The sequence below is a fragment of the Cotesia typhae genome, unplaced genomic scaffold, assembly GCF_013202065.1.
Source record: "Cotesia typhae breed Kobodo isofemale line unplaced genomic scaffold, CoteBio_Ctyphae contig_9, whole genome shotgun sequence".
NCBI lineage: Eukaryota > Metazoa > Arthropoda > Insecta > Hymenoptera > Braconidae > Cotesia > Cotesia typhae.
This window is the reverse complement of record NW_027423770.1, coordinates 1,457,085-1,482,121: the sequence shown is the minus strand read 5'-3', so window position 1 is coordinate 1,482,121 and position 25,037 is coordinate 1,457,085. Positions and strand designations below refer to the sequence as shown.

The window sequence follows — 25,037 nt, the reverse complement described above, 5'->3', positions numbered from 1 at the left end:
GAACTCTCGGGAAAAATTCATGGATTGTATGATTCTTCTCACCATTGATGTATGATCCAGTAGTCATATTGCACTCGACTCTCAGAGCGTTGATTTTTAATATTTGTACGGGCAAATCAGATTTATGTACTGTGTTAGGTTCAAGCACACGTTTCGTGAATCCAAGTAATGATCCAATGGAATCTTTAGGTTCAAAATTTATAAGCTGATCACATTTTATTTCACTCTTCAACTCATTGTTGTTTGCTTTTAAAGTGAAACTCAGTTCTGGTAATGTCTTGTTTATATAAGTTTCAATATCTTTGATTTCATAACTCCCTGTTGGTATAGTTATTTCTTAAAATCTCTTGATTGTACTTCTTTTGGATCTTTTTGATGACACATAGAATTTATTAGCCCCATCATCAATATTTTGTATTGAATTAAATGTTAGGAGCTTATCGAGTCCAAGTACATAATTTTTTGTTGGTGATAGCTCAATCGGTGGAAAATAATTTGCCTCCAGTACGGAGGAGTTTCCAGATAGTGTCAAGGTGAATGACTCTGCCATGACTGATGCTTGCAGTCCCAAGTCACTTCAATTTATAGTTGTCCAGCCAGGAATTTTAAGCACAGATGTCTACATATGATTGTATCAAAGTCTTGATATCGTTTGTGATTGTACTTCACGCTACCGACATCGAGATATTCCATCAAATCTTGAGGAGGTTGGAGATTACCAAAACTGTCAAAGTAAATAACTTGATCATGATTCTTCTTGTATGCAACTCAGTGAGTTCCAGGTTCAAGTTTATCATCCAAATTTATTATTGCTGATTCATTTGTCTTGGGTCCGGATTTTGGTAAATCATTTCTCATGAAAACTCCTCGAAAATTTGGAATTTTAAGCAGTTTAGCATATTTTGATCAATCGATGTTGTCAGTGCTCGATGTGGTAGCTCTACTGGTTTTTTGACTTCTTGCAACCAGCTCCTTCTGGGTATGGTTTTAGATAAAGCCCCATACCACTGCGGTAAGGCTTGAGGTATAATCCTTTACCTACAGCTATTTCCTCCATCTTCAAGTTGTGACGTTTCTTTTCAACAAGTTGATTTTTAGCTGCGCTTGCATCGTTCACAGCTTTTGCGACACCTGCAGCTCCGACTGTCAAAGCGCCAACAGCTGATAACCCTGTGAACAGGGGAATCAAGAATGGAAGTACTCCACCAATCTTTGTTGGAACTGGTAGAATACGAGGCAATCGAACGTTTTTCTTCCCACCAGCTTTCTTGACAGCCTTGCGAGCACCTTCAACAGCTGTTTCAACTGGATCTCCACCAGATCGCATAGATTTTTTAGCTTCATCAACAATCTGTCTTAGAGCAACATCTTTTTTCTTGGTAGTCGTGAGCTTTGTTGTCTTAGGCTTGGTCATCTTTCTCTTCATTGTCTCATGCTTAGTAATAGGTTTTTCTTTTTTAAGACCCACACCGAAACGTCTTTTTAACTTCATGATTTTATTCACACTCCAAGCAGCAGCTTTTTCACCAATAGCAGCGTCTCTTGCTTGAAATCGTTGCCATGCTTTCTCAGTAAGGATTTTATCAGCCTCGTGACGGGCTTCCAAATTTTCACGATTTTTAGAGTAAGCTATATCGTGTTTCTTACAAGCAGCGTCCAGAGGATTTATACCTGGATCACCTCGAGCTAACTTCTTAGCTAATTTTGTACCTGGACCGCAGTACTGGTACCCGGCGATATGGAGTTCAAGTGGGAGCTTATTGATTATATTGTTGAACAAACCTTTACCACGTCTGCTCTCAGACATGTCACATCGAAGACTGACTCGCTTATCTATATAAGCCGGTATATATACCTCTTGAGCTCAGAATCTCATCAGCAGTCATGGATAACAAACTAAGAGCTCAGTTGCCAGTTATCAATTTTGATCAAATTGTTCAAGGGACCGGTGTGAAACTCAAACAACATGGCACTTTACTTCCCAACAGTATCCGTTCAGTGTTTTGCGGGCCATCAAACTATGGAAAGACCAACGTTCTACTGTCTCTTATTGTACACCCAAACGGTTTGAGGTTTGAGAATATGTATCTTTACTCAAAGTCTCTTAACCAACCAAAGTATCAGTTCCTGGAGACGCTGCTTAAACTGATTGATGGTATTGGATTATTCACATTCAGCGAACATGAAACTTTAGTCAAGCCTGAAGATGCTAAGCCTAACTCCCTGATGGTATTTGACGATGTTGCTTGTGAAAAACAAGATCACATGAAGGCTTTTTTCTGCATGGGTCGACACAAGGATGTTAATAGCTTCTATCTCTGTCAAACTTATACACGAGTACTCAAGCATCTGATTAGAGATAATGCGAACTTTCTTGTGCTATTCCGTCAAGATGAAGTGAATTTGAAGCATATTTACGATGATCATGTCAATACAGACATGCCGTACAACTCATTCAGAGATTTATGCTCAGCATGCTGGCATAAATATGGGTTTGTGGTAATTGATAAAGATAGTGAATTGAACAGCGGCAGGTATCGAAAAGGATTCAACTGCTTCATTAGTATAAATTGAGGTACTTTAGAGTGAGATAGTCATACATGCTGTAGACTTTAACCTGTCAACATGAAGCCTGAAGAAATTTCAAAGCAGAAGGATATTCTACATCAGATATCCCAAGCCAGTGATGCCATCCGACGGAAGCACAAGATGTTGAAGTTGGGTAAAGATACAGCTGAGAAAGCTATGGAGGAAATGTTCAAGCCTATTGTCACACCACTTCAGAGTATAGTTGAATCTTCAAAGTTGAAAGGAGAAAATATTAAAAAAGAAGAAAAACCACAGGTTGAAAAACAAGAGGTTAAAAAATCTTTATATGATGATCCAGAAGTATACAACAGTTTAATAACGGGTGATGACAGTTCATTTGACAATACAGTACTTGTTATCACTCAGCTACCACCATCAACAAGTACTCCAGCTCGTAGAAATCCTCTTCTCACTAATTATCTACAACATTTAAGTGAAAAACGTAAAGATAATGATATGAGATATGGTGTACGCAGAAAACATGGTGAAATGCATATAGGGGATTCATCTTGTGGGGGTCAGTCCTCACGTCCACTCCACAAGTATTAATTTACATTATTTTAATTATTGCTAATTAGTAATGTAAATTATTTATTCCTAATGTGTAATCATTCAATTACTAATAACTTTATGACGTCATACATTTAGTTTATACTCATTATCAATATAGTTACTTCGTTAAAATTTTAGTTAATAATTTTAGGTATTATAATAATTTAAAACATACAGCATTATTGTGTTAATAATTATGCTGTATGTCTGTCATTCAAGTAACGTCACCATTAATTATATTTAAGATAATTTTTTTAAGGTGATGTTTTACAGAGAAAAACCCAATCTGAGAATTTCCCAAGGCTGTTATAAACTGCAAGATTATTGCTTTGTATTTTTTTTTATGTTTATAGTTATTTCTCGGCAGATGTTGGGAAATTTGGTAGACTTGGTTTTAGAAATCGGCTAGACATAATTATAGGATTATAATATTTGGAATGAAGTTCATGGGTCTTCCGTAAATCTCTATCTGTAAAATATCTAGTAAATACTCCTCCTTTATTATCTTTCATGTGACAATTGAAGGATTAGGACTCGGGTCAACTGACCAGAGCCTCGAGCCCTTCAGGTCATTAAAATTCACTCTTACTCGTCTGTCTCTCTCTTTTCCTATCGCTATCTCTTTCTCTTCCTTCTAACTATACCAATTCTCAAAAAAATACTCCTTCTACTCTTGTTTTCGCACATCTTCAACTTTGACCTACGCCTACTCTAAGGTCCTACTATTACTTACTCTCGTTACACTCTGTACTCCCTACTCCTAAATACTCATGTTACTATACCTATAGGTATACCTCCTCCTGATCAAAGGAGAGGTACCGAAAAACTTGTCATCTATTAGAGACTTACTACTAGACTACTGACCCATTAGCTTCAACTATTAATTTACACGCGTGTACTTAGTCTTAACATCTTTTAAATAAAATTAATAAACTTTAACTTCATATTTTACTCAAGGCGCCCTCACCTCCCAAAACCTATTTCATTTGGAAATGATACAATAACTGTCAAAGAAAAAAATTATCCAATAACTCCTGGGTTGTTAGAACTATTTTTTAGACAATCACCAGAAGATGCACTCATCACCCCAGATGATAAGAAAAAATACTTGGACATAATTCAACATACCAACGCTCATAGGAAAAATTATGATCCAAATCGTACCATTTATGAACATACAATAATCAAGTTCAGTAAATACATTGCTGATTTTATCACCAAGTTCGGTAAAGGGTTACCAAAATATATGATTGCAAGGAAACAGAGATTACCAATGGACTATGTTTACTGGGATGATCCAAATGAACTAGTTAATCGTTTGCAACTGCTGATGGCGTCTCAAGCTGCTGGGAATCCAAGTCACACAAATGAAATCATGTCAATTATTGAAGAACTTAGAGAGGTTGGGGTTATATATTAAAAAGCTTTTAGAAAATTATATCATTCACTCGTTGACTGTGAAAGTGTTCACAACTATGAGCATCGATATATTTGGACGTTCACTGGACAATGACAAGTCAGTTCAACGAGGTCCAGCTGGTAGAGATTTCAATGTAACTTCTGATGGAAACTACAACATTGAGAATAAAAGGCTGTGCAATCTCGGTAATCCTTCAAATGAACATGATGCTGCGACAGTGCAATTTGTACTGAGACAGATGTCTGAACTGAATGGATAAAAGTATAGACAGTGAACAGAAAGAGATTATTTCACATTTACACTCTGAAATAGTAATACTGAAAGCTGCTGTGGGAAATTTGCAGACGGCAATTGAGGAAGTTAAAGCAGTACTTTCCTCTCACCAAAATAATATCAAATATCTCACTGAAAAACTCAATGAACGACAAAAAGACAGTGATAGCTGAAGAGCTTCACACACCAGCTCGCAGGAACTATAAACCTCGTCATGTTGACATCCGAGGTCTCGATGAGACTTGGCAAGCTGACTTGGTTGAGATGATTCCATTTGCAACAGTCAATATAGGATACAAGTATCTGCTTACAATCATAGATATATTTTCAAAGTATGCCTGGGCAGTTCCAATTAAGTCTAAAAGTGGTGTAGATGTCACTAGTGCTATGAAGTCTGTACTCCAGCGAGGTCGTATACCTAAGAATCTCCATGTTTATCAGGGTAAAGAGTTCTACAACAAAGAATTCAAAGATCTGATGAAACAGCACAAGATAAATCTTTACTCAACATTCAGCAATCTCAAAGCATCCATATGTGAACGTTTCAATAGAACACTTAAGAATAAAATGTGGCGAGAATTCACAGCTCGTGGCAGCTACAAGTGGATCCATATACTTGATGACTTGGTGAATACTTACAACAACACCAAATACAGTACCATCAAAATGAAACCTGTTGATGTTACCACTGCTCAGGAGAAATAACTGTTGAAAAATATATATCGACCACTGAAAACCAAATCGAAGCAGAACTTTAAAGTTGGAGACAAAGTCCGAATCAGCAAGTACAAGCATGTTTTTGACAAAGGATACACACCAAACTGGACAACAGAAATCTTCACCATCAAGTCGGTGCAGAATACGAATCCAACGACGTACAAGCTCATGGACTATCAGGATCAACCAATCGAAGGCGGATTTTACAACGAAGAACTCAGCAAAGTCAAATATCCAGATGTATATCTTGTTGAAAAAGTAATTAGAAAACGTGGACATAAATACTATGTTAAATGGCTAGGTTTTGATACTAAACATAATAGTTGGATCAATAAATCTGATATATAAAACACAAATTATATTTACATTGTTTTTATTTACAAACCTTAATACATAAATCCTTAAAACTATGTTTACATTGTTTTTTTAATATTACTAATTTTTTTGTCTTTTATTATTATTTTCATCGTTATCTTCAACAATTTTTCTTTTCTTAGAAACTAGTGGATCCTTGTAATCCCAAGGTACAGTGTCTGTGCTGGCCTCAATGAGTTGACGTTTATCAGCCCAACTGAGAGCAAGATTCTCCTGTTTTATTGTGTGTACTTGATGTTTTTTACTTTTTATCATGTATAACTCTTTTCTTAGCAATACATTGTCGAAAAGACATCTCTTGAAGTCATCAAACGTGATGGTCTTCAAGGCTGATCCTCCGATACCTTTTGATCGTTTCTTGATCCTATCTTTTTCCTTTTCAGGGTTGTGAATCTCGAAGGCGTAGAGCTTGGCTCTAAGACCCACGAACTCGGACATAATTTTTCCGTTGTTCTCATCATTTATGAGCCCCAGAACCTTTTTGTTTGCCAACGGCATGTTGAAGATATTTTGGGGTGGATAGTCAGAGGTATCAAACCTTGAGATATCACGTTTGATGTCTTCGTAGATATTGGGTACATTAAATTAGTAAATAAGACTATCTGTATGAGTGTACAATAATTTAGAGGTTTTTTCATAATTTTTTATTACATAATTGTAGTGAAAGTCGTAGATATAAGTTTTTGACAAGTCTAATATGCTAAATCTAACATAGATTGGCTTATTGACTAAAACTTTAGGTTTTTTCATTTCAATTATGACCATATCCTCATCAAATACAGTGAGGCTGTGGAAATTAGGCTTACAAATCAGGTCTGATACCTGATAACGCCCCTCCCACTTTGTACGAAGCCAAACTTCCTTGTATTTGCGAACATTTTCCATCGTTTTACCGAAAACCGCATTGTTCATCAACTTGTAGAAGTTTTTCTCAAAATCATTTTTCGCTAATTTTCGGCAATCAGTATTTTTATCGATGTATGACTTGAGCCAGTCTGACTGCTCAAATTTCAAGACTCGATGTATTTTCTTAAGTTCTACGCCTAAATCTAAACATTGTTTTAAATTCTTATAATGTATTACATAATTAAACTTATCATACAGAGTTGTTGTTAATTTTTATTGTTTGCTGCCAGATGGTACAAAATGTTCTGGGCATAAAGGTAGATCTTTGTGTAGATCATGTGAATTCTCAGGATAGTGTAGATCTACTTCAAGGATGTAGCCTATACTTTCATCATCATTGAAAAACTGATCTACATTGTCTACATTTTCAACCCATTCAAATTTACCCTTGGGTAAAGACATACTTATCGCTGCACCATACAAATTATTTACATCATAGTACATCAGGTATGTTTCAGGGTTGTTTGAATCAAAATCTTTCAAAATATACTCATATAGAAATACACCCTTACGTGTTGCTAATTTGAATTGATCGGGGTCAGCGTAGTGTAGTCGTGTAATTTTTTTATCACTATCATCAAGGTATGAAGCTAATTTCTCTAAACTGGAGGCCATGAATCTAAATGAATCAATAAATCTTAGAAAGACTGAAGTATTTTTAACTGATTTTGTGAAAGAAATGTAACGCTCTTTATTGATTGGTAATAATATTATTTCACCCTTAAATACTGTAGCTAAGGATTTAATTATAAAGTGCAAGTCATAGCCAGATAAATTATGAAAGACAACTGGGATAATGGTAGATTTCTGATAATTAACGTTACTTGATTTATGAGCAGCATCTCTATAGTCACCGGTGAAGTGACAATGATCATAAACTTTATCTGTAGGAGATGTTATAGGTTTTTCACAAATGTGACACACAGTTGCCTCGTTGTGCCTATCTTATTGCTCTCTGGTTAAGGGTTTCATTTTAATAGGGTTCTTTAGAATTTTTTCAAAGTTCAGTGCTAATGACTCTAATTGTTTAACAAACCAGTTGATGCAATCAGGAGAACGGTTTAATTCAAATTTGGAGAGTGTGTTATCATAGCAGCAATGTACATAGTATGCAATTCTATGTGGAACATGTTTATGAGCTGTCTTTTCATCATCTCCTGGGGGTTCGAGTGTGCATTCAAGATCCGCGTAAACTACAAACGGTACAGTGTCTTTAGATTTGAAATCTTTGAATTTCAAAATTTTATTTTTTTCACTAGGAAAATCCATGTGGACTTTGTTAGATTTGAAACAATCAGATATATGTACTTGATAACTTTTTTGATGCTTAAAATGATTCAAGCAACGATCGCAAAAGTACAATTTTGTTCTACCTAAAGTTATTTGACTTTTAATTAATCCGGAAAGATTATGTATCCATGCAAAATGATAGACTGACTATATTATCTAAATTATCAGTATAATTAATACTTTTTTTCATCATCAATAAATGAAATGTCGGTATTTCTGACTCGAAGTTACTTGAATATAATGGAATAATAACACTTTTTAGCTACTTTTTACCTGTGAATTCCGCCTCTATACCGTATACATTGATGCTAAGATCATTCATTTTTTCAAATTTTGGTACATCGTTAAGCTTAATTGGAAATTGAATACCTTCATAGTTTAATCTTTCGTTGAAGTGACAATATCAAGTGGGCCTTTCCGGAACCAATACTGGTGGAAGCAAGGCAGCGTTGACGGACCACAGAAAGCAGAACTCATCATTGTTTTGGATGTTCGTAACCGCATGCCTACCGATAATATCCTTTGGCAATCTAACGAAGGTGAGTTTCCAACTTGAGTTGGCGTGAATCTTGACATGGTCACCATCAAACTATTTGGTCCAAGTAGACTCCACTTTCAGCCCTGCTTGATCTTTTAAGGCACACTGCACCTTGTTGATGATGGTGTCTCGTGAGACCTGGAGGAATGCTGCTGGATCTTTGTGATGCTGGTTGATCACACATCCAGTCTCGATGTTGCCAGCAAAAGCATTCTCCAAGTCCTGCCATTTGACTCCTTGGTTCAGATCTCCACCAACAACTTGGTTACCGAGTCTGGAGAACTGATCGGCAAACCAGTTAAGTTGATTAATGTGTGCTTGAACACTGCGTCTCACTTGGATTGATGTTCCAGGATCCAGTAATATAGTGTTGAAGTACTGGATAGTTTCATTGCACACCCTTAATCACCTTTGACGATGATCATCAGTGAGCTGCTCTCCCAACAGATCAGCATATGAGACAGCAATTGTATCCACCAAGTTTTTGAGAGCCTCGATGAGGTTATGTTGTGCCATTTTGGAACGACAACCACTTCACTACTGTTTATTTACACAATATTATAGGTTATGTACACTTTTTAAGGTTATGTACACTTTTAAAGGTTATGTCACAGTTTATAGGTTATGTACACTTTTAAAGGTTATGTCACTGTTCATAGGTTATGTACACTTTTAAAGGTTATGTCACTTTTAAAGGTTATGTCACTGTTTATAGGTTATGTACACTTTTAAAGATTATGTCACTGTTTATAGGTTATGAACACTGTTTCTAGGTTATGTACACTTTTAAAGGTTATGTCACTTTTTATAGGTTATGTACACTACACAATAGTTTTTGCACACTGGACTATACTCGCGTACTTCACAACACTAAACTTCACTATACTTTATAACACTGAATACTGTTTAATCACGAGAGAGGTTTCACTGGAGACATGTACTTCGTTTTTATGAAGTACGCTCTCGGCAAGCTGCTTATATAGGCAGAAAATACTGCGCAGTTACCCCCCACTCCTCTACCTCAAAAACGGTTTGATGACGTCATCTACTGCGCAGTAATAATATTCTAGAACAAAATGAGTCATCTACTGCGCAGTTAGAAATGAAACAAAGAAAACTGCGCAGTTACGCGACCTTGAACAGGTTCAAACCTGTCTGATGACGTCATCTACTACGTAGTTAAAAAATTCTAGAACAGAATGAGTCATCTGAATCGTGGAAATTCCCCCCACCCCTTTCACAAAACAAATCTAAACCTGTCTGATGACATCGTCCACTACGCAGTTAGAAATAGAACAAAGAAAACTGCGCAGTTACACGACCTTGAAAAAATATAATTTGTGTTATTTTCATCTCTCTGAGTGCGATGATATAACTTTTTTATACTTTTGAGCTCTTCGAGCATAAGAATCTGATAGAAGTTTCATAGAACACTATTTTTCGAATTTTCAAACCGCAACAACTTTTGAATAAATCAACCGATGTATATATGCGTGTGTGCGTGTATGTGGGTTTTATTTATTTATTTATTTTTTCCATAGATAAGCGAAAAAATCAAAGACACCGCTATGATTGAAAGATGATGGTCAATAGTGTGGGATTTCCACCCACTAAAAAAAACTCCACTTTCCTTCCCCGTAGATAGTACGGAGATGACTGGATCGGAACCGCGTTAGCATTACTTCAGTCCAGTCTATATTGCGTCTTACGACGCTTACTTCTGGTTACTGGTCCCTTTCTGCAGTTTTTTCTTTTAGAAGGCGCTGCGCGTAAGCTGTGACAGCCGACCAGTTATCTTTTTTTCTAAGCATGCAGGCTATCAAGCTCTCAAGGGAGAGTGTGGTTTCATAATTTCTTCGGTGCTACTCCTGTAGTCCTTCCAGAACACACTCGAAGAAAGTGTGTTCAGCGTCGTCGATTTCGTCCAGGCAGTATTCGCAGGTCGACGTGCGGTGCAACCCCATCTTAAAGAGGTACGCGTTAAGCTGACCTCGACCTGTCAATAGCTGTGTGAGGAAGAAGTCCGTGTCCTCGTGTTTTCGAGAAAGCCAGACATTGATGTTGATAATATTTGATGAGTCATTGTCCTCCCTATACAAAAAATGCTAAGTAATTTAGTCTTCAGATGTACCAGAAACATTAATTCTACGCTCTACCGACCTAATTTTGATTCAGGTGTTGAAAGTAGATCCTTTTCTTTAACCAACTTTTTGCTACCCTTGTTAAATGTCGTGATGTATTCATAGTTTCACAAATAGATCTTTCACTACATTCTCAAGGTAACAATGTTAAAATCTGTATTTTCAACGACTTATCCATTTCTTTATCATTGAATTTGCCATGCAGCATTTTAATTAGGGAGCGAAAATTTTCACCATCGCCGTCGATCGATCCTTCATCGGCAGCTAAGAGCAAAATTTTTTTTAAGCGGTCGGATATCTGATGTATTTTATGATTTAAAAATTGATAATTATTTAATTTTTTTGAAGAAATCGGAAATTGATTCAACAGTCGCAATGCATCGTTTATAACGGGTAATGTAGTTGCAGCGCTTACTTGGGATGCCGAGCTTAATTGTGAATTTTTGGGTTCGCTATTAAATGACAAGGAACCTTAACAAAACAATGGAACATGTAGTTGCTAGGATTTATTTAAGTAATGTATGAATAATTTTAAAAAACTTACAGAATGATAAGGATAATAAAAGATCCGTGGCAGTTGTATTGTCTGTCCCTGTTATCATGCTATCACTGTCAGCACCATCATTTTTCTCATTGTTGTCAATAGAATCATCTTTATGGTCACTTGCATCAACATTAGGATCATCACTAGTATTTATTTGTTCCTTTACTAAATATAAGGCATCCTTTCGACACGAACTGCATAACAAATAATCTATATCTAATCCTATCGTTACTTTCATAATGTCAGTTGCTAGACGTAAACCCATTTTTCTTAAATGTGATTCTAACTTGAATGGATTACAACATTCATAGAATTGCTTTATTGATGCCATAATGTCTTCATAAAATTCTTACAATTAATTTAGATTAAGAAACTAAAAAGATTAGGGTTTCAAATAACACCAAATCAAAATAGTGTTCATAAACTATAATAATTATTTATTTATTTAGCAAATGTAATATCAACAATCTTTCACTAGACACTTGATCGTTGTAACAGGGTAAAATTACCCTAAATCGATAAGTCACCGGATATCGATAACTATTCGACATAGCACTGGCGCGTATCGATCTAAGGGTCTAAAAGGAGAATAGCAGGGGGTAATTTTGGGTTAAAATAGGTGAGCCGTGCAGTGGAAAAGGAAGAAGTAGTGTGACCGCCAGATATAGTGCGACGGAAATCGAGAAGGACCGATCCCCGGAGTAGTGACGAGACGAAGGAAGCCAACTACAACTAGGACTTCATCCTCAATAAGAGAGTTAGATCATGATTTTATTCGTCAACGTATCAATTATTACTCTGTATGAAAGAAGTGGACCGTGGTTTACCCAATACCCAGTTTCTTCTCCTAATTAATTATCAATTGGATCGTTTAATCGACGATTATTTCATTAATCAGAATTAAAACATTTGTTAGTTTGGATTGAGTGATTTCCTTGGGGGCTTATTCCCGAGAATCACTCAATCGACCTGCGGGAAAAATTTAACAACTAAAAATTTATCAATTAAATTGATTAATATCTAGAAAATTCGTGAATAAATTGTTGTAATTTTATAACATGTTAACTTAAGAAAAAGTGATTAATTCGAAGGGGAATTTTGGTTGAGCGTCAGTACATTTTGTGTCGCAGTAAATTCCGAACTCCCAAGGTCAAAGACAACTTAGCTAGCGAATGTTCTAGCTAATGAAAATTGAATGTTTCGACTTCTGTTGATTTATATAATTTAGAAAATTATTAAGATTTTATCGAAAATTATATTAGGAATTAATTATTGAAAATATTTTATATTGTAAATTATTTTATTTATTAACTATTGACTGATTTATTTTGGGATTGAGTCCGTCAATTAAATAAATTAATATTTACCGAAAATTAATAATTATCGGCGTGGAAATTAAGTCCAAGAAATTAGTTATTTTGGGTTGAAAATTTCACAGGAAAGATTGGTCATAATCAATTAATTCACATCATTAATTTTATGTTAATAATTTTATTTTAAGATATAAATTTTATATATAAAATTTATATCGTGATTAATTTAATTGTCAAAATTAATTCAGGGTATTAATCTCTCTCGTATTAAATAATTATTGTTATATTATTAAGACCATGACAATAAGTTAATGAGGAATTTTAATCTATTTAATCTCTTAATACCGAATTAAAAATTAACAATCGGAATTTAAATAATTGTAATAGTTAGCTCAAGCTATTTTAGAATTTGATTATAAATTTGAAATTATCGTTTTACTAAATACTAATGATTGAATAATTAACTTAAATTTTAAATAAATTTCATTAAAATAAATTTTGTTTAAAATAAAATCATTACAAGTGTGGGTCATGTGCGATAGAGAGTGTTAATAGTGTTAAGTTGGTCCTGGTTAGCCAATAGTTAGGCTAGACGATCTCTGTCACAATGTTGTCTTTGTGCAGAGTAATTCGTTGGTCCTGGTTAGCCAATAGTTAGGCTTATATAAAAGTGGTTTAGTTCTGGTTAGCCGATAGTTAGGCTAGACGGTCTCTGTCGCACTGCAGTCTTTGCGAAGAGAGACTCGTTGGTCCTGGTTAGCCGACAGTTAGGCTATAGTTTTAAGTTATCCTGGTCAGCCGTAGTTTATAAGTTTATAAGTTTTAATAAATTATAGTGTGAGTGTGTGAATGAATTTTAGTTTATCCTTGATAAACGTTTCTTTTGTTAATTGTTATTGTTAATAAATATCGATATATTGTTAATTAAATCTTTGTTATTCACCAGCACCTTCCTCCACTCTCTCTACCCTAAGATAAGGAATTTTCAGCTCTGGACCGGTTCCAGGAACCGTGATAAAAAATCTTGGCAGCGCCCTGATAATTATTGTTGTTTGTTTATTCAGTTAGTTATTTATAAAATTGATTAGGGGCTAACCTGAGCAGGTAAAATTGTTACATCGTATAATAGATTAACAGCAATTTACAGGTTATGTTTTAGACAGTATGAAAAAACCGTATTCGTAAATCAACACACACTAGCGACTAGTTTCTAGTATATTGACTATAGGTAAGTCTATAATTGTTCTACCCTAATTTATCGACCTTATTGATAGGTTAAAATTTAAATCTTGGTGATCATATTCGTAAATTAAATCTATAATTTGAGAATTATATCATGAAATTGTTAAATTACATTTATTGTTTGATAGAAGTAAAGGTTACGAAAAAAAAAATTTTTTTCCATTTTTGAAAATTTGATAATTATTTTTTAAATAAATAAAAAAAATTTTTTTTAAATTGGCCCACTTCGGAATTAGCGGGGATAGTTGTCAAATTTATTGAAGTTTTTTCTGAGAAAAAAAATGGCGAACTTCAGAAAAATGACGATTTTACTAAAAAAAAACCGATTATTTTATATAATTGATCATGTTAGTTTTTCATCGTGTATTTTTTCGAAAAGTTCATAAAAAAATTTTTTTTAAAATAATGGTACCCAAAAGTCAATTTCTGAAAAAGTTATAGATATTTAAAAATAAAAAAGCCATTTTTTTTTTTAAATTCATCACTTTTTTTGAGATTGGACGAAAAAATTTGAAAAAAATTCTCAAAAATGTTTTCTAAAGGGTAGAAAAAGACAGAAAAGTTTTAGCAAAATCTAAAGGGCTCCAGTTCAAATTTGGAATAGATACCCTACGAAAATAAAAAAAAAAATCCTTGAAATTAAGGTCTTCAAGTTATTAGAAATGCAGTAATCTTAAAAAAAATAAGTCATCAAAATCTTGCAGTTACTATGTTTTAAAATTGGTCAGCCGTATAGCCGACCAGAAACCATTAATTTCCCCTCCCTCCCTCTAACTTTAGCTCGAAAATTCAGTTTCACGGTTGGTATTACAAACATTAGGGTGATTCAAAAAAAAAGAATATTTTTTTTTTCGTTTGGTACTCTGAAAAATAGGTTCCTAGACACCTCTAAGAAAGCCTCTTCAAGCATGAGTTCTTAATTGTAACGGGAAGGTCCTCCTTCTTACAGTTTTCTATTTTTTCTTATTATCAGATAGAAAAATTTATATCTCGCTTCCAACTACTTGAAAAAATATCTTGTTCCTTAGATTTTGTAGGAAATTGAATGCTCTACAAAAAAGGTCTCTTACGATTTTTTTCGTAAACCCAACCGTTTAAAAGATATTAACGGTTAAAGTTTGATTATTTTTGGGAAAATTTTTTATTTCTTATGAATTTTATAACTCAATGAAAAAAATCATTATGAATGATGAAACTCATAGTTTTGTAGGAAATTTACTGCTCTATAAAAATCGTCTCTTATGATTTTTCGATCAAGTTGAGCGTTTACGAGATATTCATCGTCAAACATCAATGCATATCAATTTTTCTAGTTTTTGATCAATAATTCGAAAAATTTCAATTTATTCTGTGAGTTTCAAGGAAATTTAGACAAATTTGAGTTTCTATGAATAGAAATATGTTATGAACTATTTTTTTAATTAGTTTTTTTAGTCTTGGACATGTTTGATTACATTAAAACAAAAATTAGTGCATTTTTTTAAATATATAATTCAATTTAGTGTGTTTCACATGTGTTTCACTTTTTTATCGAAGAATTTATTTATTTAATTATCTACTGCCATATAATTTTCAATATTTTCAACGAAAGGGTACTCTTTTACTGTAAATAATTTCCTCTATTGCAGTTTGGGTAGTTTTTTCGATGTTCTTTGATAATTTGCAATAAGTATTGGAATTGCTCTTCATTTTTTGTCAAGCATTGACTCACTAACTAATGCAACAGCTCGTTCTGCTGAATCATTAACAACTTTCAATTGGTTAAAGTATTCTTTATTTTCAATGTAACTGTCATTAGTAGGCCACGATTCAATATCTTTATCAAGGAAGTCCTATGGTAAATCAAAGATTTTAAAGAGATTTAAAGACTTTTTAGAAACAAAGTCACTCAGACTTTTTGCGTTAATGAATTCAAATCGTTTTTATCAATTATAAATTTTTTAGCTTTAGAATCTGTACCGTTACGAGTATTAACAGCTCCAACAATATTTTTTTTTACTTCCAATGAAACGGTATCGTCAAATAATGATAAAATGGCAAGTTCATCACTTAAATACCATAAATGCAAAATCATTTTTTCACAAGTTGCTGAAGAAATCAATGAATTGATATTTTTGTACTCGAATAAATTTTTCAAAAACTGCAACTCATGATTAGCAGCAGTTGTTGCAGAAGTTGATGAAAACCAAGCTATTAAATACAGTGTAACTATAAATATACAAATTTGCCGAAGACCGTCCAATTCTTTATTAGAAAGTTTAAATTCATTTCTGAATAGAAACATTTTTAAACTGTAAATTGCCTTCGCCATCCACCTAGCATGATGAATTGCACCAGGACGTTTGAAAAAATTTCTTCTTGAGGCATTTCTCCAAGGAAAATCAACGACAATTCCAACAATTCTTTATAGTCATCTCGGGGTTGTAGTAACTATCAAAAACAATTAAAAATTTGTCAGAAACAAGAAAATTTTTTTCTTAAAATCGCAGTTAAATCATACCTGTAAGGATTGTGCAATTAAACTAGATATTTCATTTTTTTATCCAAAATGATATCAGCAACAACAGTATCTTCAATTCCAGATTTATAATTAGTTTTATTTATTTCATCCCATGATTTTTTAAATCTTCCGAACATTGGTACGTTTGGCCCAGATGACACAGGCCAATATACTTCAAATGCACTTCTCAATATGATCTCAAAAATGTGGTGACGACATGGTAACCAGATTAACTCTCTTCCCAAAGTCTTTTCAATTGCCTTACATGTACCGTTATGAATTCCTGTATAAAGAAAATAGATAACTATCGTTAAATTTAATATTTTCAACAAATTGTAGATTATATTTAAAATCCAAATGAGGAAATAATTCTCAATAATTTCAAAAGTGAAATTCAGTAAGCAATAAAAATTAAACTAGAACGTTAATAATTAAATATTTTTTAGATTAAATTATCATTGATAAGTTACCTGTATTATCTGCCGTCGTGTCAAAACACATCGCCTTAACATAATTAGTAATACCCCATTCACTCAATGTCGATAAAATGGCTGATGTTTGATTGTCTGCCGTCCCAGAATTCATTTTTGGAACCCCAAGTAATTGTTCGGTACCAAATGCAGTTAAAATAACTGGTAGCCGTTCCACAGATTTTGATCCAACAAGGTCATTCAGCATTTTTCCGTCCCAATGCACAACGTATTTATCGTGTGTCTTAAAGTTGTCATTAAGTCCTTTAGCAATGTCTTCTCTTTGAAGCATACGAGCTCGTTGAATTGAACTATAACTGAGCGTTGTATCTTCAATTTTAATACCTACTGCTAGTAAAACCGGAGCAATAATAAACATCGCATTTCTACTGCTGACATTAGCTCGGTCGAGTCCAAAAATGACTTCAGGAGTTAAGACATCAAGTTTTGCTAGTTTTGTCGGAATTGGAGGTTCATACTCTGAATCAGATCCAAAATTTGTAACTCCACTTAATATATACGTAGAGAACGACTCTGATTTTTCACTTGGAACAATCGCATGACTGGTAGACGGTTGATCTAAGTCTGGAATAAGATCTGTTTTATAAATTAAACGAAGAAAATGTATAGAATTTATTCATTTTGATGACAAATAATTAAGAAAGGACTCCAAAAATTGTCTAGTCAAATGTCATCTAGTCATCTATGAAAAGTTACACTACTACCTGACTTTATAATAATTAAATATCTCAGATACTTACTACTCTCATCTATTCCCATCATAGTTGTGGTTAAGTTTGATACAGGTACATTATTAGAAAGAATCTCTTTATGGGTACCGAATTTTTGATCCAAATACAACTTTCTAATATTATCATCAAGCACTTTTAAGGATTTTTCGCTCACAATGTCGAATAATTGTTCAAGATCAGTCTGAAATTTCATTTCCTTTTGGTTTTGCGCTGAATTCTTTTTATCGAAATTTTTTTGTAATTTTAACCATTGACTGTGATAGCGAAGAAATTTTTGACTGCATTAGGAGCTCCACTAGTTGGAATCTGATTTTTTCTCCACAGTTCAATAACTTGGTCAACTGAATTTTTAGCACTTTGTTTGATTGAATACTTTAAAATTTTAAGTTGGTAGAAAAACACACGCATAACCTCTTTCACTTTTGGTAACTTACGTTCCGAAATTCTTTGTAGAGGTATTCCGATAAAACGTATTTCTTTATTCATTGTAGGTTAATTGATGATAAATAAATTTATGTGATGATTATAAGACTTATTTAAAATGAATTATTTTATTACGTATTCAAGATGATCAGTTTTAGGAACACTGAAAATACGGTATTAAATGGGTAGATACTAGGGTGGGTCAAAAAAATCGAATAATTTATTTTTGATTTTATACTCTGAAAAATAGGTTCGTAGACACCTAAAAAGAATTCTCTCCAAGTATAAGCTCTTAATTATAACGGAAGGTCCTCCGCTTTGCGGGTTTCTATTTTTTCGAATAATCAGATAAAAAAATTTATATCTCGCTTCCAACTGCTTGGAAAAATATTCCGTGGCATAGATTTTGTGAGAAATTGAATGCTTTACAAAAAGGTCTCTTATGACTTTTTCAAAAACTCAACCGATTAAAAGATATTCATAGTTGAAGTTTGGCTATTTTAAGGAAAATATTCGTTTTTATTATGAATTTTATAAGTCGATGAAAAAAATTATTTCGGATTGCGGAACTCATGATTTTGTAGGAAATTTACTGCTCTACAAAAATGGTCTCTTATGATTTTTGATTAAGTGAAGCCGTTACGAGATATTCATCGTCAAACATTAACGAATATCAATATTTCCAGTTTTTGATCAATAATTCGATAAATTTTAATTTAAACTATGAGTTTCAGGAAAATTTACATAAATTTGAGTTTCGATCAATAAAGAAATGTTATAATAAGTTAGATAAAGAATTATTGGAATTATCATTGATTTTCCTTGGAGAAATGCCTCAAGAAAAGATTTCTTTCAAACGTCCTGGTGCTGTTCATCATGCTAGATGGATGGCTAAGGCCATTTATAGTTTGAAAATGTATCTATTCAGAGATGAATTCAAACTCTCTCAGAAAGAATTGCATGGTCTTCGTCATTTCTGTATTTTTATAGTCACATTGTATTTAAAAGCTTGGTTTTCATCAACTTCTGCAACAACTGCTGCTTATCATGACTTGCAGTTTATGAAAAATTTATTGGAGTACAAACATATCAATCCTTTGATTTCTTCAGCTACGTGTGAAAAAATGATTTCGCACTTATGGTATTTGAGCGATGAACTTGCCATTTTATCACTGTTTGACGATGGCGTTCCATTAGAAGTAAAAAAACGTATTGTTGAAGCTGTTAATACTCGTGAAGGTACAGATTCTAAAGCTAAAAGATTTGTAATTGCTAAAAAGATTTGAATTCATTGGCGCAGAGAACTCTGAGTGACTTTGTGTCTAAAAAGTCATTAAATCTTTTCAAAATCTTCGATCTACCGTATGACTTTCTTGATGTCGATGTTGAATTATGGCCTACTAATGAGAGTTATCTCGAAAATAAAGAATACTTTCAACAACTAAAAGTTGTCAATGATTCAGCAGAGCGAGCTGTTGCATTAGTCAGTGAATATAATCAATGCTTGACAAAAATGAAGAACAATTCCAGTACTTATTGCAAGTTGTCAAAGAACATCAAAAACATTCCCAAATTGTAATAAAAGAAATTATTTATAGTAATAGCGTACTGTTATGTTAAAAATATAGACAATTATATTGCAATTGATAATTCAATAAAAAATTTATCTATAAAAAAGTTAAATACTGGTTGTTTCTCACTTGATTCAATACTTTTCATATTAAATTTGACAAAGAAATATGTCATTCACTTCAAATTAAACTAATCATTGGCTATATGTCGAAAAAAATGCTCTAATTTCTTGTTTTAATGCAATCAAACAAGCTCAAGACTGAAAACAATATTAAAAAATTGTTTATAACATTTCTTTATCGATCGAAACTCAAATTTATGTAAATTTTCCTGAAACTCATAGTTTAAATTAAAATTTATCGAATTATTGATCAAAAACTGGAAATATTGATATTCGTTAATGTTTGACGATGAATATCTCGTAACGGCTTCACTTAATCAAAAAATCATAAGAGACCATTTTTGTAGAGCAGTAAATTTCCTACAAAATCATGAGTTCCGCAATCCGAAATAATTTTTTTTCATCGACTTATAAAATTCATAATAAAAACGAATATTTTCCTTAAAATAGCCAAACTTCAACTATGAATATCTTTTAATCGGTTGAGTTTTTGAAAAAGTCATAAGAGACCTTTTTTGTAAAGCATTCAATTTCTCACAAAATCTATGCCACGGAATATTTTTCCAAGCAGTTGGAAGCGAGATATAAATTTTTTTATCTGATTATTCGAAAAAAATAGAAACCCGCAAAGCGGAGGACCTTCCCGTTATAATTGAGAGCTTATACTTGGAGAGAATTCTTTTTAGGTGTCTACGAACCTATTTTTCAGAGTATAAAGTCAAAAATAAATTATTCGATTTTTTTGACCCACCCTAGTAGATACTGAAGATAGTTGAGAGTAAAAAACATAGATGGCGTTAGTTTCAGAAGACAAACAGAAGAAGAAATGGAATTCAAAACAAAAATCCCCTCGAACGAAAATTTTATGTATATTTTGTGAAAAACAATTTAAAAATACGCACTGAACAAATTTCATAATAATAAATGACAACGCGATTAAGATTTTAAATTATTAAAGATAAAATTAAAAAAATATTATTAGAATAAAAACTTTCAAATGTATTTTTGAACAGAAAACATCTATAGGAGTTGCTTTTATAATAAAAACTCAAATTTGTCTAAATTTCCTTGAAACTCACAGAATAAATTGAAATTTTTCGAATTATTGATCAAAAACTAGAAAAATTGATATGCATTGATGTTTGACGATGAATATCTCGTAAACGCTCAACTTGATCGAAAAATCATAAGAGACCATTTTTATAGAGCAGTAAATTTCCTACAAAACTATGAGTTTCATCATTCATAATGATTTTTTTCATTGAGTTATAAAATTCATAAGAAATAAAAAATTTTCCCAAAAATAATCAAACTTTAACCGTTAATATCTTTTAAACGGTTGGGTTTACGAAAAAATCGTAAGAGACCTTTTTTGTAGAGCATTCAATTTCCTACAAAATCTAAGGAACAAGATATTTTCCAAGTAGTTGGAAGCGAGATATACATTTTTCTATCTGATAATAAGAAAAAATAGAAAACTGTAAGAAGGAGAACCTTCCCGTTACAATTAAGAACTCATGCTTGGAGAGGCTTTCTTAGAGGTGTCTAGGAACCTATTTTTCAGAGTACCAAACGAAAAAAAATATATTCTTTTTTTTTGAATCACCCTAACAAACATGTATTTATATTTTATGACTTATGACTTATATGATGAGTATTCGATTAAAAAAAACATTTTACGACGAAATTTACTCAAAAGTGCAACATAACATCGGCTTTAATAGTTAGATTCTTAGATTTCAAGTGAAAAAATGAAGTGAATTTCAATCTACTAAATAATTGAATGACAAATTTATCATCATCACAATTTTATGTTCTTATTTCTGAAAACATTCTTTTTATACGATTTTCTCTTTTGAATTAAGGTATAACAACGGATTTACGACATAAAATTTATATATGGTGACAAATCGAAAATGAATCACTACCACATCATCAAGGGGGGTATGATTTAATACATCGGCAATGGAAAATATATCGCTATTGAAATAAATCGATAGACTAACTGTTCTGGTTTCATGAAAGTGAAGGATAACCGGAAAAACCTTACCTGAATTTAATTCTCGTACAAGCGTAGACATAGCATTAGTGACACTATCCGCAGCAACTAAGAGGTCGTTCCGTAGTGACCTGCTTAACGTGTTGTTAGCACTGCTAGAACCACTGTCTGGTAAACTATTGGTTCTGAATGCTGATCTAACAATAAAAAATAATTTTTAGCATCGTCAATAAAACTTTCAAACTTATAAAATACTAGAAAACCAATACTTTTCAATACTTTATTTCTGTCTTAATACTTTTTTTTTAATCTGGAAATACATTTCTTTCGAAAATAATACTCGTACAAAAAAAAAAAAAATTGGTAGTTACGTTGAACCTAACCTATGTACCGGAATGTATTTTGACCCGCTAAATCCGAATTTTAAGTTTGATCAGCCCAGTCACCTTCCAGTTTTGAGCAAAATGCAAAAAACCCCCAAAACTGGCGAGAAATTGCAAAAAACTGCAGTCACAGCTATAAAAAAATTAGGAAAACAGTTGAACCTGAAGGCCATCCCTGTAACTTCCCGCTAATTCCATACCTAAGTGCTTAAAACTTAACTAATGATGTTTTCGAGCTCTCCGAGCTCAAAAATCTCATAGAAGTCTTACAGAACATTATTTTTTTAATTTTCAAACCGCAATAACTATTGAATGAATAAATCGATTTTCACGCGGTTAGCGGCATTCGACGCAGTTTTTCAAATCTATGATATAGTTTCAAGCACAAATTTATTAGACCAAAAATTTCGGTGTAATCCGAAAAAAACACTTCTTGTCGATTTTTTTCGTCAGCGATAACTCACGAACGAATCAACCGATTTCGACCGGCTTGATGGCGATAGACGTGGTTTTTCGATGTTAAGAGTTGATTAGTTTTTGGAATTGATTGGTCAAGCCGTTTGAATGTTATTAAAAAAAAACCACATTAAAAAAAAATTTTTTTCGTAGTTTTTTTGAGATATCTGAAAATCGACCGTTTCGAATCGGTCCATACCATATTCAAAATCTAAGTTCATTCAAGCCCTTTCGATTGGCGTCAATCGCGATAGAATCGGTCAAGCCGTTCAAAAGTTGTGAGAGGTTTACATCCACACACACACACACACACACACACACACACACACACACACACACACACACACACACACACACACACACACACACACACACACACACACACACACACACACACACACACACACACACACACACACACACACACACACACACACACACACACACACACACACACACACACACACACACATATATATATATATATATATATATATATATATATATATATATATATATATATATATATATATATATATATATATATATATATATATATATATATATATATATATATATATATATATATATATATATATATATATATATATATATATATATATAACCAACTATATCGAGAAAATTGCCATTACAAATTTAAAAAAAAATTTATGAAACATGATTAGATACTTTCCTTGTAATTTTTTGATGCATAAAATCAAGTGAAGAATTTTCAAATATATAAAATTGTAATACTTATAAAAAATGACGCATAAAGAGAATAAAGAGAACGCGTTTCTCGAATTTCAAACTGTTTTCCGTTGGTATCGAAGTCTTTCATTCTCAAATGATCTACGCAGGAAATTTTTCTTCCGTATGTTATTATCACTAATTGTATTCCTTTAAATTTCCAAAAAAAATCGACTATCATATTAATATTTCACTTTTCTTGATACTTAGTCTCCATTTTACTTATGGCTAGATGGAATCGTTCTCCCTGTTCTTCTCTGTAGTCTCCAAGATTTTCAGAATAGTGGTCAATGTGAGAATCCATGAAACGTTGTTTGAAATATACTAAGCAATCTAAATTTTTGTAATTTATCTCCAATTTTTTTATGAACATCCTGTAGTTTTCGCTTCTTTTATTTCCTAAAAAGTTTTGGAGCAAATTTATAAAACTTATCCAAGCTGCTTTCTCTGTTTTGCTTTTTATCGATCTTGTTCATTTTCCCTATAAAATTTGCTTCCTGAAATAGAGTTCGAATTTGGGGTCCATCCAAAATTCCTTGTTTTTATTTTGCATCATTCATTGCAGAAATTTTTTCTTTCAAGTACTGGAACTAATCACCATTTATGAAAATTTGGATGACCAAAGCTTTAACATACTGTTCGATTAGATCTAACTTCATTCAAAGTGGTGATTGTAAATGGTTTTAAGACAGAATCAATAGTGCTCATAAAACATTATGAACAGCTAGTTTGAATTTCACATTTGTTGGCCGTTCTTCCTTCACATAGTGATTATTTCTATCTCTGCTATCCTACAAACGTAGAGAGCAGAGACATTTTGAGAATCCCTATTGTTGACCCGAAAAAATTCTTGAAACAACAGGACGTTAGCAGTGTGGTCAGATCGTGCGATTTTTTTACCCCCACTTTGTACCGCTTTCAATATAGTTAGATGAGAGTGTCCTACAAAAAGGGGGTAAGAAAAGAGCACGATCTGGCCACACTGGACGTTAGTAGAAAAATTGGTGACCAATTAAAAAAATTTAGATTGCTTAATAAACATCAAACTACACTTCATGGATTCTTACGTTGATCACTTTCCTGACAATCTTGCAGACTGTAGCATAAAACAAGTAAAACGATGTCATCAAGATATGAGTGAGATAAAGGGTAGGTATTGAGAAAATTAGATTTTAAAATTTTGTTAATTTTTCAATTCTAAGATCATATTCCATCCATAGAAATGCATTCAAGTTATTAACAATCGTATTTTATAGATTTTTTTCTCATATTTATAACTGCAATTTTCCCGATTTTTTTGGTCATTTGAGATTTTTTTCAATGTTACATCGTAGTGGAACAAGATTACAGATTCTAATTCAGTGGAAAAAAATACACAAAAATCAAACTCAATCTGAATCTAAAAAGTTGCATGTCGATAATTTCGATTTTCATGATTTATTACAATTTTTTTAGGGTTTTTCGCTTTGTTTTTTTTTTTTTTTTCAAATTTTGAAGACTCAGCGGGCTTATTAACGTTCAGATTTAGATTCAGTCGATTGAAATACATAAAAATCATACTTGATCCGAGTCCACGAAAATTTTTCCATTGCTGTAACGGCAGTTTTTTGCTTTCTTTCTGTGTGCTCGTGTAATTAAAAATATGTCGTCAGATTATAATATTTACAATAACAGTCTCTCTCGGCTTTGCACAGGTACTTAACGAAAATTC

The 25,037-nt window shown here is 32.8% G+C and overlaps 2 protein-coding genes across 5 annotated transcripts in view; both read right to left on the bottom strand.

The window, feature by feature from the left end:
* The window catches only part of LOC141533470 (dystrobrevin beta), a 633,463-nt gene that overhangs the window by 132,934 nt on the left and 475,492 nt on the right, over positions 1 to 25,037 (bottom strand). For 3 of the 4 annotated variants that reach the window (XM_074252367.1, XM_074252368.1, XM_074252370.1), the window contains one exon: positions 21,789 to 21,934. In XM_074252367.1, the coding sequence (XP_074108468.1) occupies positions 21,789 to 21,934 (146 nt within the window). The remainder of the gene's footprint in view (positions 1 to 21,788; positions 21,935 to 25,037) is intronic. The other variant, XR_012480273.1, reaches the window with a different exon arrangement.
* Positions 16,418 to 18,204, bottom strand: LOC141533442 (uncharacterized). The gene is made up of 2 exons (XM_074252333.1): positions 16,871 to 18,204; positions 16,418 to 16,683 (listed from the first exon to the last, which is right to left on the bottom strand). Exons 1-2 carry the CDS (start codon positions 17,247 to 17,249, stop codon positions 16,418 to 16,420), a joined length of 645 nt encoding a protein of 214 aa, XP_074108434.1. The 5' UTR covers positions 17,250 to 18,204.